At 38.3% G+C, this 16,884-nt stretch overlaps 1 protein-coding gene across 2 annotated transcripts in view; it reads right to left on the reverse strand.

Annotated features, from left to right (window-relative positions):
• XRCC4 (X-ray repair cross complementing 4) overlaps positions 1–16,884 on the reverse strand; it is a 169,433-nt gene that overhangs the window by 66,500 nt on the left and 86,049 nt on the right. For both annotated transcript variants that reach the window (XM_061478721.1, XM_061478722.1), the window contains exon 6: positions 3,861–4,005. In XM_061478721.1, the coding sequence (XP_061334705.1) occupies positions 3,861–4,005 (145 nt within the window). The remainder of the gene's footprint in view (positions 1–3,860; positions 4,006–16,884) is intronic.

Raw genomic sequence — 16,884 nt, forward strand, 5'->3', positions numbered from 1 at the left:
TACGAAAAAGAATTACTTGTCTGAGATATAATGTCAATGTCTGTGAGTAACCTTCTGACAATGCCAAATTCCAGGACAAATCTATCTTTTTTGCTACCTGAATCACTGGTGGTGGCAAGCCACATTTTAAACAAACCTTGCATGAGGGCTTTAAGAATAAGAACCACAAGCAATAAATTAAACAAATGCAGAGAGATGATCCCCAGGGTAATCCTGGCATACCACAGGCTTTCAGTGCTTTGGAAGGGGTAGAAGGTTATCAAAAGAAAGGCAAGTCCAGCTTACTATCATATTAGAATATAATGCTAAGAGCTTTCTTTTAGAATAAATTATATATATGTACAAAGTCTATAGGAAATAAAGAGGTGAGAGAAAAACTTAAAGAGATAACAGCATGCAAATGCGTTGGGTTGTGTGATTTTTCTTTTACTTCATACAGATGTTTATGAGGACTGCCAACTATATGTTGAACACTTTGAGCTCCCTGGAAAAGTAGCATTCATGTGTTGAAAAGAAAGATTTAAACTACTAGTGGCAAACATCCTATTAAATTCAGTGAGGCTACGACTGCATCTCAGTATTACAGCAAAATCAAACACACTGAAGCTAAGGGAAAGCACCTTTTTCTTCAGTTTACATGTAGAGCTGATTCTGACAGTCACTCAGTTTTACCAATCAGGAATTATCAATCAAGTAAAGTCAAATTTAAATTAAAAAAAAAAAAAATCCCAAACAACGAAAAACCGTCAAATGTACAAATCTAGGCTTATACATACAAAACTGAAGATTTTGATATGCAGAATAAGTCAGAGTCACAGTGCTTGTTGTAAACACATTTCTTTATATAAAAGGCAAGCAAATAATACCTATTAATTCTCAGTTAATTGAATTAAAGGCATGAATGAAGACTAAAACACTAGATCCTTTATTAGTAAGAAATGACAGGAAAAAAAAAAAGGTTTTGGCTTTTTTCTTCTTTGAATAAAAACAATTTTGATAAACCAAAGCAGAAAGATAGATTTTTCCTTGTGGAAACAAAGTGATAGTTGCAGGCTGTACTAGAAAGAAAGCTTTGCTGATTTACTTTTGTTTTAGTTATACAGACCCCAGTACTGGCTGACTTCCACAGTACTCTACGACTACAGATTGTGCAAGCTACACATACTATACTGTACATACAGTATTCTGTATTCAAGGACTATGCTTAATTTATAAACTTACATTAAAAAAACTGTCAGCTTCAGTAAGTACTATCTTCTCTCAAATAGGTTCCAATACTTTTAAAGTGAAGTTACTATAGAAATATCCAATTATTCATGGCATTCAGGCTGACAGACCATAAGCTTAAGCCTTTATATTGAATTCATATTCTACATAGCTAATAGTGTTATTCATATATAGTCCCATCAGAGATTTCGGTAATGCATCAGTAAACTTAATTTCTAACTGTGGATTGGGATTGCTTTTATTAATTTTTCTCCTCCAAGTATGAAATGCAAATCACGAAAAGTAGAATTTGCATCTTGACTTACATATTATCTCTGCTTTGCACCTTAGGAAACTGCCAGATATTAAGTTACAGTTAAAGCTTTACCAATACCATCACAGTTTCCTGGAATCAGAGTAATTTTATTTTACTTCCTGACTCAATCATGTTTTGAACTATAAGAAGCATGCTTTGTCACACTTCAAAAATGTGCAAATTGCAACCCACAGGTTAACTGCTATCTGCTTTAAGTAACATCTGTCTGCCTAAAGAAGCATTTCTTTTCATTGGGTAGTTCAGATTTGAAAAACAACCTGCTAGAGAGCTGGAAAAACCCAAATATTGGCAGTTCATTGACCAACTAATTATTCTGAATTTCTGCTTTACCTAAAGGACATCTTTATCTCAGCAAATAATTAAACAGTTCATTCAGCAAACCCTGTTTCACAAATCCTAGTTCAGTTCTTTCCTGAGAACTAAGCTAAATATTATCCAGGGCATGCTTCCAGGTGTCATTAAAAATGAAAAATTAGCGCTTGCATAAATTGTCACAGTAATAGTAGTTGTCTATATAGATAAATGCAAATCAATTCCTTCTCCTAACACTGCATTCACACACAAAGCATGAGAAAGCCAGTACTACTTTTGCTCTAATTTCTATGTTAAACAGATTTTTATTTGCATTCTTCTCAGTGTTCTTGGGCACATCTAATATATTTTCATTCCAAAGGAGTAGATTATTTCTACACAACTAGCCTCAACATCCATAAACCTAAAGTATTCATGGAAATGGAATCCTTTGTTTTTTCATGACTCAGTATCTACTTTAGATGGTTTTAACTCTAAGCATAAGCAGTACTTTCTTACCACACTCCAAAATCTTGGGAGAAATACATAAAGATTAAGAAATATTTCCTATTATGTGATAACAAAGACTGTGTTGAAAACCACTGTATTTTCAAAAAAAAAGATCTGAAAGACAAAAAGAAAATAAAAACTTAGATGCTCTCCTTCAGTAAAGAGGCTTTTTTTTTTTTTTTTCTGATTTAGGATCTTGTATCAATTGACTTAAGATGCAGCAATATAAAGGCAGCATTAGGCTCTTAATGTTTGGTTTGTAATTGCTCTTTCACTGCCTGGCAAACATGAAAGAAGCACTAATGTTGTCAGCAAAACTAACAAATGAAAAATAATTCTAAATAAGCTTTAATTTGTCAAAGCAAGAACAGTGGGATATAATTTTATGTGATAGCATAGTCTTTATGAGCAAAGAACCAAATCTTTCTGCAGGTCTGCGCAGGAAAGCTCAGAAATAAGTATTCATTAGTGCACTTGCAAATGTGATCACAATCTGTCATTTGATCCTCCTGTCAAACAGAAAGCATGACATGCATTCAAGGGCTGTACATCTCCCATGTTTGTGGTGGAGCATATCCATAGGTGAAGGCATTTAGAGGTTAACTTCCTGCCCAACTCCCCGCTGCCCTAGCAGGCTGGGTGGTTTGCTTGAATTAGTAATTTTTTGCTAAGAAGTAACATAATACTGTAAAACTTTAGCAAAATGGTAATTATTACAGTTTGGTTTTTTTTAATGCTACAGATATCCAGGGAGATCTAATATCTTTTATTAAGTACTATAAGTTCTGCTCTCCTTGTGTTTAATAGTGAATTCTTTTTTCTCCCCAGTGATCTTATTTTCAAAAGAAATCTATTCTGGTCTACTAAAAATTGCATTGTGAATTAATTTCCACTGAAATTACAAAGACAGAATCACAGGATAGTGAGGTTGGAAGGGAAGTCTGGAGATTGCCCAGCCCAACCTCTCTCCTCAACCAGAGCAGGATGGGTTTTGAATGTTGCCAAAGATGGAGAGTCCACAACCTCTCTAGACAAAGTGTTCCTGTGTTTGACCCACCATGATAAAAGACACTCATAATAACACTACTTTCAGTGACACAACTTAGCTGAAGCTGTCCATCTTAGTTTGACACTAGCTATAAATACGTCCTTCTCTGCCTGCAGTGTTATATGGTAGCCTAAAGAGCATTCGTTCAGTAGGCTTCAGTCGATTTGCTTAAAGTTATCCAAGACAATTAAAGAAAATAATTTTACTGTTGTCACTTTAGAAGTGCATTAAAATCAGTCAGTCATTTGGCTTGACAATTTAATCATTCACATCTATTCAAAGTTGGGTAAAATGACTGTAAATGACTATGCAGAACACAACACAACCGTACTTGGTCTTGAAACTTGAAACTGCATGAGAAAACACTCAAAAAACCAAAACCACAAACCCTCTGACATCTGCATATGTGTATATATATATATATATATATATATATATTTATGTATAATATATTTGAAAACTGCTTACTTTTCCTTGGCTGACAGTTCTGTCTGGTGAGAAGCCATCTTAGATCCTGTCCTATCAGGCTTAGCTGTCCTTTGTCTTTGCTTTCTTCTTGGAGCAGTATCAATGACATCTGGGCTACCCAGAAGGGAATCCCTTCGTTCTGGCACTACCAAAACGAAAGAGATGAAAGTTGATAAGAACTTAAATATGAAGTATAACAACATATTCTTAAAACATTTTCTGTTCATTTTTATTAAAATCTCTATACTGCTAAGATGAACTCTGATTTGACAGCAGTTGGTGTCAAACCCAACAGATGTCATAAAGGGAAATTCAAAAAGACAAAATTTAAACTAGAAAGGTAAGTTCCCCTCAACACCTCTTTGTAGTCTGTGGAGAGAATGATGGGCAGTTATAAACCAGAAATATACTGCTGGTTTCAGGACAACCAGATCCTTCCCTAAGCTAAACCCCTCCCTTCCCTTGCTATTAATGCACTCAGGAGATATGTAGACATTTTTATTCCCGCTATCAATATCCTCTAGCATGTTTCTATCTGGTATGCCTGCTTTAAAAAAAAAAAAATTAATTACATTAAATTTTAAAGATAATGATAAAGAACAGCACTCATTTCAACTGAAAAATATTAAATAATAATGTAGTGACTGAGGCTGATGCTATTATGGTAACTTCCTGATTATTACTTTCTGTGTGTCTTAGGAAGGTTTAATCTTCACATGGATGAAAGACACCATAATTTGAGATTCAATATTAAAGGTTTTCACAGAAAGCAAATAATGGGTCTTATTTCATCATTCCTTTCACAGTTATCTATGCTACTGAAAATAAAACAGGAAGAAAATATGCAACCCACAAGTCACATTTTCACTGTTTCTCAAAAAGACCCCACATTTCTGACCAAGAACACTCTTAAATTAAACAGAGGCTATAAAATTAAATAAATAGGCTATAAATATTAAATATGTAAATAGAGGGTCCCTAGAGCAAGTGCAACTACTGCTTACAGTGAAGCATGTGCTTAATATAAAAGTCTCTTAGCTTTTACCAGTGTGCACTACACCATTGCAGATATACAGATCTGTGTAGGGTGACTTTGCCAGGTATTAGCTGACATATTTCCATGGCACAAGCTAATTAACAGATTTCAAAGCACAGTATAGACAAGATACATTGCCTGTAGTAAATGCTGAGAACAGTTAAATCACAGCCCAAGTCGCCACACCAAACTTTAACTAGCTATGCATACTCTTCCAGTGCTAAATCTTGAAAATGTGTTCATGATTGTTAGTTTCTATTTACTGGTAGCATGTTATATATCTAACATTTACACTAATATTATTTTATATATTCCAGCATCACTACCTAACGTCGGCCCTCTTGATATGCATTAATCAATACATATAAAATAGTTCACTGTCAAACCTTTAATAATTTTACTACCATAGTTTTAATCTTTCTTGTTGCTGTTCTCCTCCCACACTCTGCTTTTGCCAAAAAGCAGAACCAGAAGCTGCTGTATACATAAACCCTACAACATGCTGCTGTTAAATAATGTCTCTGTGCTTCTGCTTGTGTAATATGCAACAGTGCTCATGGCCCTTGCTCTCAGCCTTGCTTACTGTTTAGATGCACATCCCGTTTGCCATCTACAACAGTCTCACTGGTGGCACACGGAGACTGGTGGTAGAGGAAGAAAAATGGAAACGTTCATCTTTCCATTACACTGCAGTTGTGCTAACTTCAGGCTGGGAAAGGGTGTCAGTTTTCTATTAAACATCTCAATCTAATCTTTCCCATGAAAACAAATGTTGCTCTTATGACTTATTAAAACTGAGTAGAATAAAAAATATTGACCTAAATGATTAAATAAACCTGTGCAATAAGGTTGTGAGAATGTTTCTTTTAATAATACCAAGAAGAAGGCTTCTTATTTGGACAGCCTAGGATACACCGTCTTGAATAGTAGTTGACTAGCTCGTAAATAATGATTGATCACCACAGGCTTGGGGTTTTTTCATTTTGTTTCATATAATCATAGAATCGCAGACTGATTTGGGTCAGAAGGGACCTTAAAGTTCATCCAGTTCCAACCACCGGCCATGGGCAGGGACACCTTCCACTAGACCAGGTTACTCAAAGCTCCATCCAACCTGTTTCTTTCTTTTAAGCCAAACTACCTCTTAGGTTAGAACTACTAATGAAAAGATGGCATACACTAGTAGGTCAAGTATCATGCATCACCGTTAAGACTTTAAACTACCACTCACTAATGCTGCCCAAAAATAACTCCTATTAACGAATTCATTTACAGTACTTGACAAAAAGCCAAAGAAAGCGTCAGCAAAATAGTATTCGTTGCTTGACATAAAATCATTTGGAAAAAACAAAGACAGTCTTGAACATACACCTAGTTTTTAATTTTGTCTGAGTTTCATCACCATTTTAAAGATGCAAAGTTCCGTGACTTCCCATGAAATTGAATTTCTTACTTTCGTATTATGCAATACAATACGAATTCTTGTTATACCTTTGTGAAGAATAGTACCAATTTAAATTGAGACAAGAGTACAGTTTGATGAAAGTCAATTGATTATACCACCTATGCCAACAATGTTGATCAAGAAATGGAAATGTTCTAAATATATAATGTATCATCTGCAGATGAATAACTGCAAGAAACAAGATTGATAAGGGCAAGACAGAGATTCACAATTCAAGTACTTAAAGAGTATTTGTGCTAAGATCAAAGACTAATGCTACTAATGAAACATCATGATCTCTGAAAACTACAGACATTTAAAGATCAAGTTCTGTATCTTGGCTAAAGATAGGCAGTCCAGTTATATTTTAAAATAGACTTCTTCATTATTTCATTTTTATATAAAGACAGCAATTAATATAAAAGAAATACCTACAATCTATCATGTTCACTTTTCAGTCTGACAAAAACACCACCTTCGTTCTCTGTAGATCATCACCTGTAATGAAAATTCTTTGACTTTTCTAATTATTAATGACAGTGCTGTACTCACTGATAAAACAGAACCCAGCTTCTCTCTGTTCTCAGAAAGGACTAAACCCACTACTAAAAGTTCATCCTTGCCCTAAAAAAAAGTATGCAAGGAGCAAAGCAAGCAGAAAATGAATGGAAGCATTCAACATGTCAGCAATCTGTTTGCCTACAATGACCAAACTTCACAATGTCTGAATTTGTGAAGGGTGTACTGCAAGCAGGAAAAAAGTAGTAGTTTATGAGAAACACAGTCACAAACATAACTTCACTTCTGTTCACCTTATTAGTATATATTTAAGATGCAACAAAGGATCCCCAAACTTGAACATTTGTATTTAATTCATTCCTATCATCCAAAATACCTGGTAGACCTGCTACTCTTGCTTAACTACACTGTCCTGTGTAAGTCCATATGAAAACCATGTACTGTAATAGCATTTTGCAAATGATTTATTGCTGACTTTTAACGTAACACAGGTGAAAACAGAAGGTGAATCTTGCTATTTCTAGTTAAAAGACTACATCAGTGTTCCTATTTCCTTATATTTCTATCTTCAAGTGTATCACATGGGTTTTGTTATCTTAAATACTGATCATTTTTTTCCCTTGATGAAGTTTTTTTTTTCTCTCTCAATGTTTGTATTCCTCAGGATGCTAAATTACATTAGAATGGCAAATGTCCTTTGCAAATACAGTCTTACAGCCACAGATCCTATGGGATCAGTCCCTGTTTGTGTTATAGCACAGGACTGATTCTAGGTTAACCAGTCACTTCAGAAAAGGAAATGTTGCAAAAGGTAAATGTTTGAACACTGTGTTCAGTGTTTTATCAGTTTTATCAGGACTTAAGAGGATAATTTTAAAACCATTCATCAATGTTAAATGGATTCAAGAAATGTTCACATCTCTGGCAGGTACCACCAAATCAAACATTTAGCACTGCAAACTTGGTTTGCTCAAAATAAAGACTTTGCAGTTTTATATAAGTTTTGTTTTTTTTTTTTAATTGGAATGGAACAGGAAATATTCATAAAGGACACAGGTATTTTATCCTCAAGAAAGGGACTGGCCTTTAATTAAAGTTATGTCCTACCCCAGAGATTTTATCAACAGCAGCACACAAATCTGTCAATTTTAATTTCTGTTCTGCATGGAAATTTACCTGATTCCTTTTTCTACACAGTAGTAAGGACTTACGAAAATTTGTCCAGATTTTCAGATATTAATGCTATCATAGGTCCCCTAAATTTGTGTCAGAGCTGTGCAGTTAATGGAACAGAATTTCCTAGTTGAATTCTGCCTAACTCCATGCAGCATGTGTGGCTCCACAGTTACTCAACTGAACTTCCAAGTTCTGCTGTCTCTCTTTGATGAAGCAGATGACTTAACTTAAAATCGGTCCCCTGCTTAAGGATCCTGCAATTTTTTCTAGGGTGGTTTCCTTAAGAAAAAAACAGGCTGCATACACAATTACTGTCTCTCCTGCTTCTGCCCTTGCACGACAGTGGTAGCAGATAAACCTAGAATGAAAGATGACAAAGCGGTCACAAAACCATCCCCTACAGAACACCAGGGCTGCCTGTGACAGCTGCTCCCCAAGCCATGAAAGAAAAAAGAATAAAATAAGAAAGAAAGCAGAACTCATCACTTTAATCCTTGACTACAGTGTAACTTTAGTAATTAAAAGGTTTCTCAATCTCAGCGTAATTCCTAAGGGATCACCATAGCTGATAATAATTAGCATCTCTTTGACATTCTCAGCAGAGAGTCTCCTAAATGAATAGGTATGGAAATGAATGTGTCTCACTAATGTAGGCAATCCTGCAAAGTAGGATTAAGTCATTCTTGACAGGCAATTTAGGAAACAACACTTCTATCTATGCTGAAGTTACCCTGCACATACACACATTCCGGCCATAATCAGGTAATTTTTCGTAAGAAATAGATCTATCTAGTTCACTCAGAGATCCAAATTAAATATCAGTATTTGCACTTCATGCATGTCCTTTAGTGAAAGTAACAGGAATATGCCACTATTTTAATTTTAGGAAAACAGTAAGAACCATTCTCCATTTCCTCTGTTCTGCTCTATTTATTTCACTCTTTGTATAAATTTGGGTTTACTGGACCATAATCCTTGGGGGCCCTAAGGCAGTTGAGACGGCAGTTCTCCAAATTCTCCGTCAATTAGTTATGAGGTTTATTTTTATAAAGAATATCTCCATGGAAAGTGTTTATGAAGACAAATTTTAAAACAACTTCACAAAAAAGTCCATACAAATCCATTTAGATACATACAAAACCTGTAAGTTGTATCCAGTTCACATTTCACTCTGTTAAGACTGTCTTATCACTGACAGAGCAATCTAAGTCTTAACATGAAGACTTTTCTATTTGCAAAGCCTATTCTTTTCCCAATGACACCCTTTTTCAAAGGCTTTTTAAATACAATTCTCTTTTTTTTTTTTTTCCTTAATTAAAAAAGCTTGTTTCAAGTGTTCCTCCCCATGGCAAGGGGCTGAAACTAGATTATCTTTAAGGTCCCTTCCAACACAGAACATGCTGTGGTGCTAAGAATCGATGAAGTTATTATAAAAATGCAGTTGACATACAATTTCCTTCTCAGTGCTTATTTATTAGAGACAGCCCAGGTGCTCATCTGTTACCAGTTCATATTGTCCTGAAACTGAATGGCAAAGAAATAAAAATCAGGGTAAATTTGACAAGCAAATAATAAGTTTGGTCAGGAAGCATGAAAAAATAGCCTCTTCTCATACATCAAAATATCAGAGGGGAGAAAAAAGAATGCATTTTCACAAATATCTGTAGGGGCTTTGAAGGTGCTCATTCATTTTAGTCATCGAACCCACTACCTTTAACAAAAATCCCTCTTTTCAAAATAGCTTGATATGGAGTATTTCAATGAACAATATGTACTTCATTAGATGAGATACTAATTTTCAATAACCCATAATAATGTGTGCTCCTAAAGGTACTTTAGTAACTTCAGAATTCGAAGGAAGTCTCTGGTTATAAATGTAGTCAAAGGTTATGATTTATCAGTAACCCAGCGATCTTGAAAATCCTCATAGTATACAACCGTATACTACGTATTTGCAGTGTCCCCAGCCCCTAAATATTAGTATCTGCCTTACAGTTCAAGCTTTCAGATATGTTCAAGCTTTTCTTGATGCAGGTCAGGTAGAGGATCCTATGAGGCTGAGAAAGCTAAGAGATTGAAATTTTTGTATCTGAAACATTCTGACAATTAAAGCTGCTTTCCCTGCTTTATTTTCTATGGGTGCTTGACAGAAGCAATGGCAATGTTGGCAACTCAGATGCTTTGGTGGTTGTCTAGTGATGCTGCTCAGCAACAGCATGTACCAGATTTCCAGTGATCCACTGAGGGTCTAGATTTATTACATGCAGTTAGAGAAATCCTTTTCCATCTCTGACTCTAAAATCTTTTCTGAAACCCCAATGAGGCTAGGTTTTGTGTACCACGGCTGGATGCTCCACTGTCTAGCATACCAGCACATCTTTCAGGCACGAACATTTAAAAAGTCATCCTCTGAAAAGGTTTAGATGAGCTCATGGTCCCGGGTGTGACTGTTTGCTGGAGTCATCCTCTAGATTCCCTGGATGTCCTATTTGGATCATCTGTACCACCCAGGGTGGAGATAGGAGGCTTCTGAAAAGCAACCCCTGGAGACATTAAACAGCATCCAGGTTAAGTAAACTAAACAAGACAGACAGACAGACAGAAGAATTGAAAACATGAGGCCAAGGAAAGCTTTGGAAAATATTTTTTGGCTGTCATCTTTCAATTCAATGTGAGGTAGTGGGCCCAAAGTAATTTATCAACAGGCATGTAAAATATATACCTCATGCCTGGAATTCCAACTGGCATCTTTTTTGCTCTAGGAGATTTTCCTGGTGTCTACAACTTAATTGCTAAGCCCATCCAGCTGATCTAGGCCCTGGCACTGACAGTAGTGGGCCTTCAAGAATATCACCTCTGAGGTGATCCCATGCATCAGACAGTATTTATTATCAGTGTTCTTATTATATGATCTTGTATTATTATATTATCTTATTCGGTGCTTAAGGCCAGGTTGGACAGGACTTGAAGAAATCTAGCCTAGTGGACGGCATCCCTGCCTGTGTCAGGGGGTTGGAATGGGTGAGCTTTAAGGTCCCTTCCAATCCAAACCAGTCTGTGATGCTATGATTATGTCTAACCTCTGGCCATAGATGTGGAGCCTGGTGTTTGAAAGCCAGTCCTAAAGAAAGGTTTAAGTGATGGTAATTATATAACTCACTGATTTAAAATCAGAAACAGATTATTTTGTTAACCTTTATGTAAAATCGTCACCTATAATGCTATTTAGAACGTGAAGATAAAGTAGCATAGCTATTTATGAGCACTTTGAAACAGGGCTTACTTTAGTAACTTCAGTTACTTCTCAAACTTCTTGGGCTTGCACTTGTAAGAAGTATAGCTACTTCTGTGTTAACTTCTTCACTTAAAATCTCTTGGATGGTGAAATACAGAAAAGTGACTGAAAAGATCTTTGAACATGAAAACCTTTCATTATTTTTTTAATTTATTTTTTATTTCTTTGGATAAAGAGCTGGGTTACCCTTGTGCTCGGATAGTCTTTAGATTATGATCTTTAGAGATTTGTCTCTTTGTGCCGAAGGTAGTATTAAAAAACAAATATGAGCTGCACTCAGGCCATAACCTACACAGCGCCCTTAAGTCACACCATAGTGTGTGCAGCTATTTGAAATAGCTGCAGCTGTGACTCCTATGCCACAAGAATGAATTCTTTCCCCATTAAACAATTGTTGATGAAATCAATACAACTTTCACGAGAAGCCACAGGCTGCAATAACTCTCAAAAATGTATGTTTTCTTAATGATGGCATTTTATGGTGGATAAATTACTAACCTCTAACAACAACTTTATTGTGTGGTATCTTTTAAGCTGTCTTAAGATATAGCTGTCTTAAGATATATAAATTCAGTTTTTTGGTGTATACGTATTTCTACTTTAGGTTGAACAAACATTTCAGGTAGAAAAACCTAAAATAAAAATCTATTTACGGGAACTTTGCCTGCCTGTATTTCACCATATATTAGTAAGCAACTACAATAATGTATAAACAAATACAACATGCAGATCAGAAGCTATTTTGCTACTTCTTTATATAGGAACATGAACTTGTGATCCTATCTGTTCTGTTTGAAAGACAAGAAGACAGATTTCAAGATTTAAAATCATTTACTAAAACAACTAGTGACACAAGCACTGTGGTCCTTCACAAAGATACACAATTTTAACCTTGGAACACAAAACAGCTACATTTAAACTGTCCTTATATATGAACATTCATGATTAATGATTGGATAGACCCTAATCACTCAAAATCTCATCATCAAGGGAAAAATACAGAGAAAGCATTAAGAGAATAAAGCATCTCCTGAAGTTCATAGTGGTTCTACATCACTAACAGTAGCACTGGAAGCAGTCAAAGGTTGCTTACTCAGAAAGTCACTAACATGCATTTCCCACTAGTTCCACAATTCTGTATGTGGTTGTGGTAATTAAATGTCACTGTTATTGGTGGCTGCTTTGCAATTAGTGTGAAATGACTTAATTTCATCGTGCTCCCAGGGAATACTTGTTACCTTCTATTCAAGTAAGACTTGGGTATGTAAGCATGGATCTTCTGGAATCTATAAGCAAAAGTTTAACTTCTTCCCTGCACAAGGACTGCTAACCCCTGTGATATCCCCAAATGCTGGAAACTCAACTGCATATTTTGTGGTAGTGCAGGATTGTGTTTACAAGGGTCCAGAGAAGGATCAGAAATGCTCCAATACCTGAGCAGCCATTTGAGAAAAGGCTGAGAAAGCTGGGTTTGCTCAGGCTTGAGCAAAGAAGGCTCAGGGGAAAACCTGTCACCATGTTCCAATATTTAAAGGGGCTACAAAGAAGGTGAAGACTCCCTTTTTACTAGGAATTATATGGAAAAGACCAGGAGTGATGGGCACAAGTTATTCCCCAGGATGATTCCAGTTGGACATGGGAGGAAAATTTTACACTGTGAGAACAATCAGCCATTGGAATAATCTCCCCAGGGAAGTGGTGGGTTCCCCAATATTGGACACAAGATTCAGCTGGATGGGGTGCTCGGACATCTAGTATAGGTGATGTTTTGCCAGCAAAGGTTGGACCACATGTTCTTTGAGATCACTTCCAACCTGGGATTCCATGATTCTGATGGCTGATGCCAACCTTATGAAGTTTAACCATGACAAGTGCAAGGTCCTACACCTGGGTTGGAGCAATCTCAAGCACAGCTACAGGTTGGGCAGAGAAGAGATTCAGAGCAGCCCTGTGGAGAAGGACTTGGGGGTGTTGGTTGATGAGAAAATGAACATGAGCCAGCAGTGTGTGCTCACAGCCCAGAAAGCCAACCATATCCTGGGCTGCATCAAAAGGAGCATGACCAGCAGGTCGAAGGAGGTGATCCTGCCCCTCTACTCTGCTCTTGTGAGACCTCACCTGGAGTATTGTGTGCAGTTCTGGTGTCCTCAACATAAAAAGGACATGGAACTGTTGGAACAAGTCCAGAGGAGGCCACGAGGATGATCAGGGCACTGGAGCACCTCCCATATGAAGACAGGCTGAGAAAGTTGGGGCTGTTCAGCCTGGAGAAGGCTGAGTGGAGACCTCATAGCAGCCTTTCAGTATCTGAAGGGGGCCTATAGGGATGCTGGGGAGGGACTCTTCATTAGAGACTGTAGTGATAGGATAAGGGGTAATGGGTTAAAACTTAAACAGGGGAAGTTTAGATTGGATATAAGGAGGAAATTCTTTCCTGTTAGGGTGGTGAGGCATTGGAATAGGTTGCCCAGGGAAGCTGTGAATGCTCCATCCCTGGCGGTGTTCAAGGCTGGGTTGGACAGAGCCTTGGGTGAGATGGTTTAGTGTGAGGTGTCCCTGCCCAAGGCAGGGGGGTTGGAACTAGATGATCTTAAGGTCCTTTCCAACCCTAACTGTTCTATGATACTATGATTCTATAATAATTTTTTCCCAACCCCACAACCTTTCAGCATTCCGTACTACAAATAATTTTCTAAGGATCAAAGTTATTCAACCTGCAGTGTCCTGCACTGCATTCAGGGGAACATGGGATCTGTTCCTGATCCTAACACTGACCATGGTGAATATCCATGCTTTGGTTCCTTGTGTGCAAACCATGAGTGATGTTTACTTGACTTTATAAAATATCTGGATAATGAAAAGGATCACACAAGCCAGGTCCAAAAGACAGAGGCACCTCTGTAAAACTAAAGGCAGTAAAGAGGTCTTATTATTCCTGTAGACACTAATCATGTGCATGTGTGTGGGGACTCTGAAGGATGGAAAGGGCAGGGAGGCTAATCCTCTGCGGAGGAAACAGTGAGTCTTGGGGTGGGTCAGCATGAAGAAAAGGCCAGTTTTGTGAAGCAAGGCTCAGTCACAAATAAGCTTGGGATCTAAGAGCCTACTAATGAGTCACCGGGATGGCCAGTATGATCCTTCGGCATGTGAATGATTATGAAATGTTATTATAATCTTCCAATCAATGTTGATAGAAAACAGTTGAGAGAATAAAGCCTAATTAACACAAACAATACTACTGACAGAATTAAAGGTCATGTCAATATTGTAAACTGTGAAATTAAGAAAATAAATTTAGACACTCATGGATCAAAACTGTGACCTTTTTTTCCCTTTTTAAAAATTTTTATTTAAAGTTAACCTTTTAAAGAATAAAACATTGCCCAAATGTCTTGAATACTGAAGTGAAAATTTGGGATGCTACATGTGACTCCAGGAGACACCCTCAGAAAAGCCAATGCTGCTCCAGCATTTTCTGAACTCCAGTAATGATTACCAAAAATCTTGGGTGAAGCCTGAAAGCTTTAGCACTGCCCTATTTTCCACCTATTCCCCTTTCCTCTTTCTGCCTTTTTCAAACTTTGAGTGCATTGTGGTGAGTGGTAAAAGGAGGTCATTTCCCAAAAAGTGACTATATACAGCCATGACAGAATTATAACAAAGTCTGAATCCTTGCATAGAATCATCAACCAGGTTGCTCCAAGCCCCGTCCAACCTGGCCCTTAGGGTGCCTTCTCTTCTCCAGGCTGAACCAGCCCAGCTCTCTCAGCCTGTCTCCAGAGCAGAGCTGCTCCAGCCCTAGCAGCGTCTCCGTGGCCTCCTCTGCTTGATGAGAAGCTTGTGCCCTTTCTTAATAACATAAATCTTGTTACAAAGAGATTTTCAGAATATCCATATTGTGCTTTTGCATGTATATACACTTTTTCCAAATTTAATATGCTTTAAATCCTACTGTGTATTTTAATTTTGTAGAAGTATCTGGTACACCTCCAAACTCTGGCTGTGCATTTTCCTACATTTGCTGTGAAACAAACAACCTGACCTTAGGACTCAAATGTCACTCTGTCCTGGGTTCAGCAGTAGCAGTCATGTTTTTCCTTTGTGTTAGCTGGTGCAGTGCTGTGTTTTGACTTCCAGCCTTAGAACAGTGTTGGTGATACCGATGTTTTCGGTTGTTGCTAAGTGATGTTTACCCTGACCAAGGACTTTGTGAGGCTCATGCTCTGCCAGGGAGGAGGGGAAGCTGTGAAGAAGCAGAGATGGGGCGCCTGACCCGGGCTAGCCAGGGAGGTATTCCATACCACAGCACGTCATGGCCGGGGTGGGGGGTAACTGGGAGTTACCTGGAAGGACACAGGCTTCCGGGTGGAACTCATTTTCTTGGCCGGTGGTATCGTATTCTCTTCCCTTGTTATTTTCCCTTATCATTGTTGTAGTTGGTAGTAGCGGTGGCGATTTGTGTTGTACATTGGTTGCTGGACTGTTCTTGTCTCAACCCGTAGGAGTTGCACTCTTTCGATCCTCCTCCCCGTTCCTCCGGGAGCAGGGAAGCGGAGAGCCCCGTGGGGGGGGACACGGACCTCGATTGTTGTCAGCTTGGCACCACTCACTGGGAGTGAGTGAGCAAGTTACCTGACTGGGTTTAAACCACGACAGTTCTTTTTGGCGCCCAATGTGGGGCTCGAGGGGTTGAGATAAGAACAGATCTGACTGGATTGATAGTCACTCTTCACAATGCTGATTTACTGGCTCTCAAGGTTGTTCCTCTTGATCTCACAGTTTCAGTATATCGTATCTTACTTAAAAGAACTGTCGTGGTTTAAACCCAGTCAGGTAACTTGTTCACTCACTCCCAGTGAGTGGTGCCGAGCTGACAACAATCAAGGTCCGTGTCCCCCCCCACGGGGCTCTCCGCTTCCCCGCTCCCGGAGGAACGAGGAGGAGGATCGAAAGGGTGCAACTCCTACGGGTTGAGACAAGAACAGTCCAGCAACCAATGTACAACACAAATCACCACCGCTACTACCAACTACAACAATGATAAGGGAAAATAACAAGGGAAGAGAATACGATACCACCGGCCAAGAAAACGAGTTCCACCCGGAAGCCCCTGTCCTTCCGGGTAACTCCCAGTTACCCCCCACCCCGGGCATGACGTGCTGTGGTATGGAATACCTCTTTGGCTAGCCCGGGTCAGGCGCCCCGTCTCTGCTTCCTCCCGGCTTCCCCTCCTCCCTGGCAGAGCATGAGCCTCACAGAGTCCTTGGTCACGGTAAACATCACTTAGCAACAACCGAAAACATCGGTATCACCAGCACTGTTCTAAGGCTGGAAGTCAAAACACAGCACTGCACCAGCTAACACAAAGGAAAAACATGACTGCTACTGCTGAACCCGGGACACACTCACTAGGAACAAAGTTCTATTTAGCTTTCCGGACCCATTTATTTCTATTGAAATCAATATAAAACCTTCACTAAATAAAAGACATGCCATAAATATTATCCACAAATTGCTGTTAGCTACCTGATTTTTTCATACAGTGTTTCTAAAA

Source organism: Pezoporus flaviventris, unplaced genomic scaffold (genome assembly GCF_033815535.1).
Source record: "Pezoporus flaviventris isolate CSIRO_AGI_PZ_B2104156 unplaced genomic scaffold, CSIRO_AGI_Pfla_v1 ptg000131l, whole genome shotgun sequence".
In the NCBI taxonomy this organism is placed as follows: Eukaryota; Metazoa; Chordata; class Aves; order Psittaciformes; family Psittacidae; genus Pezoporus; species Pezoporus flaviventris.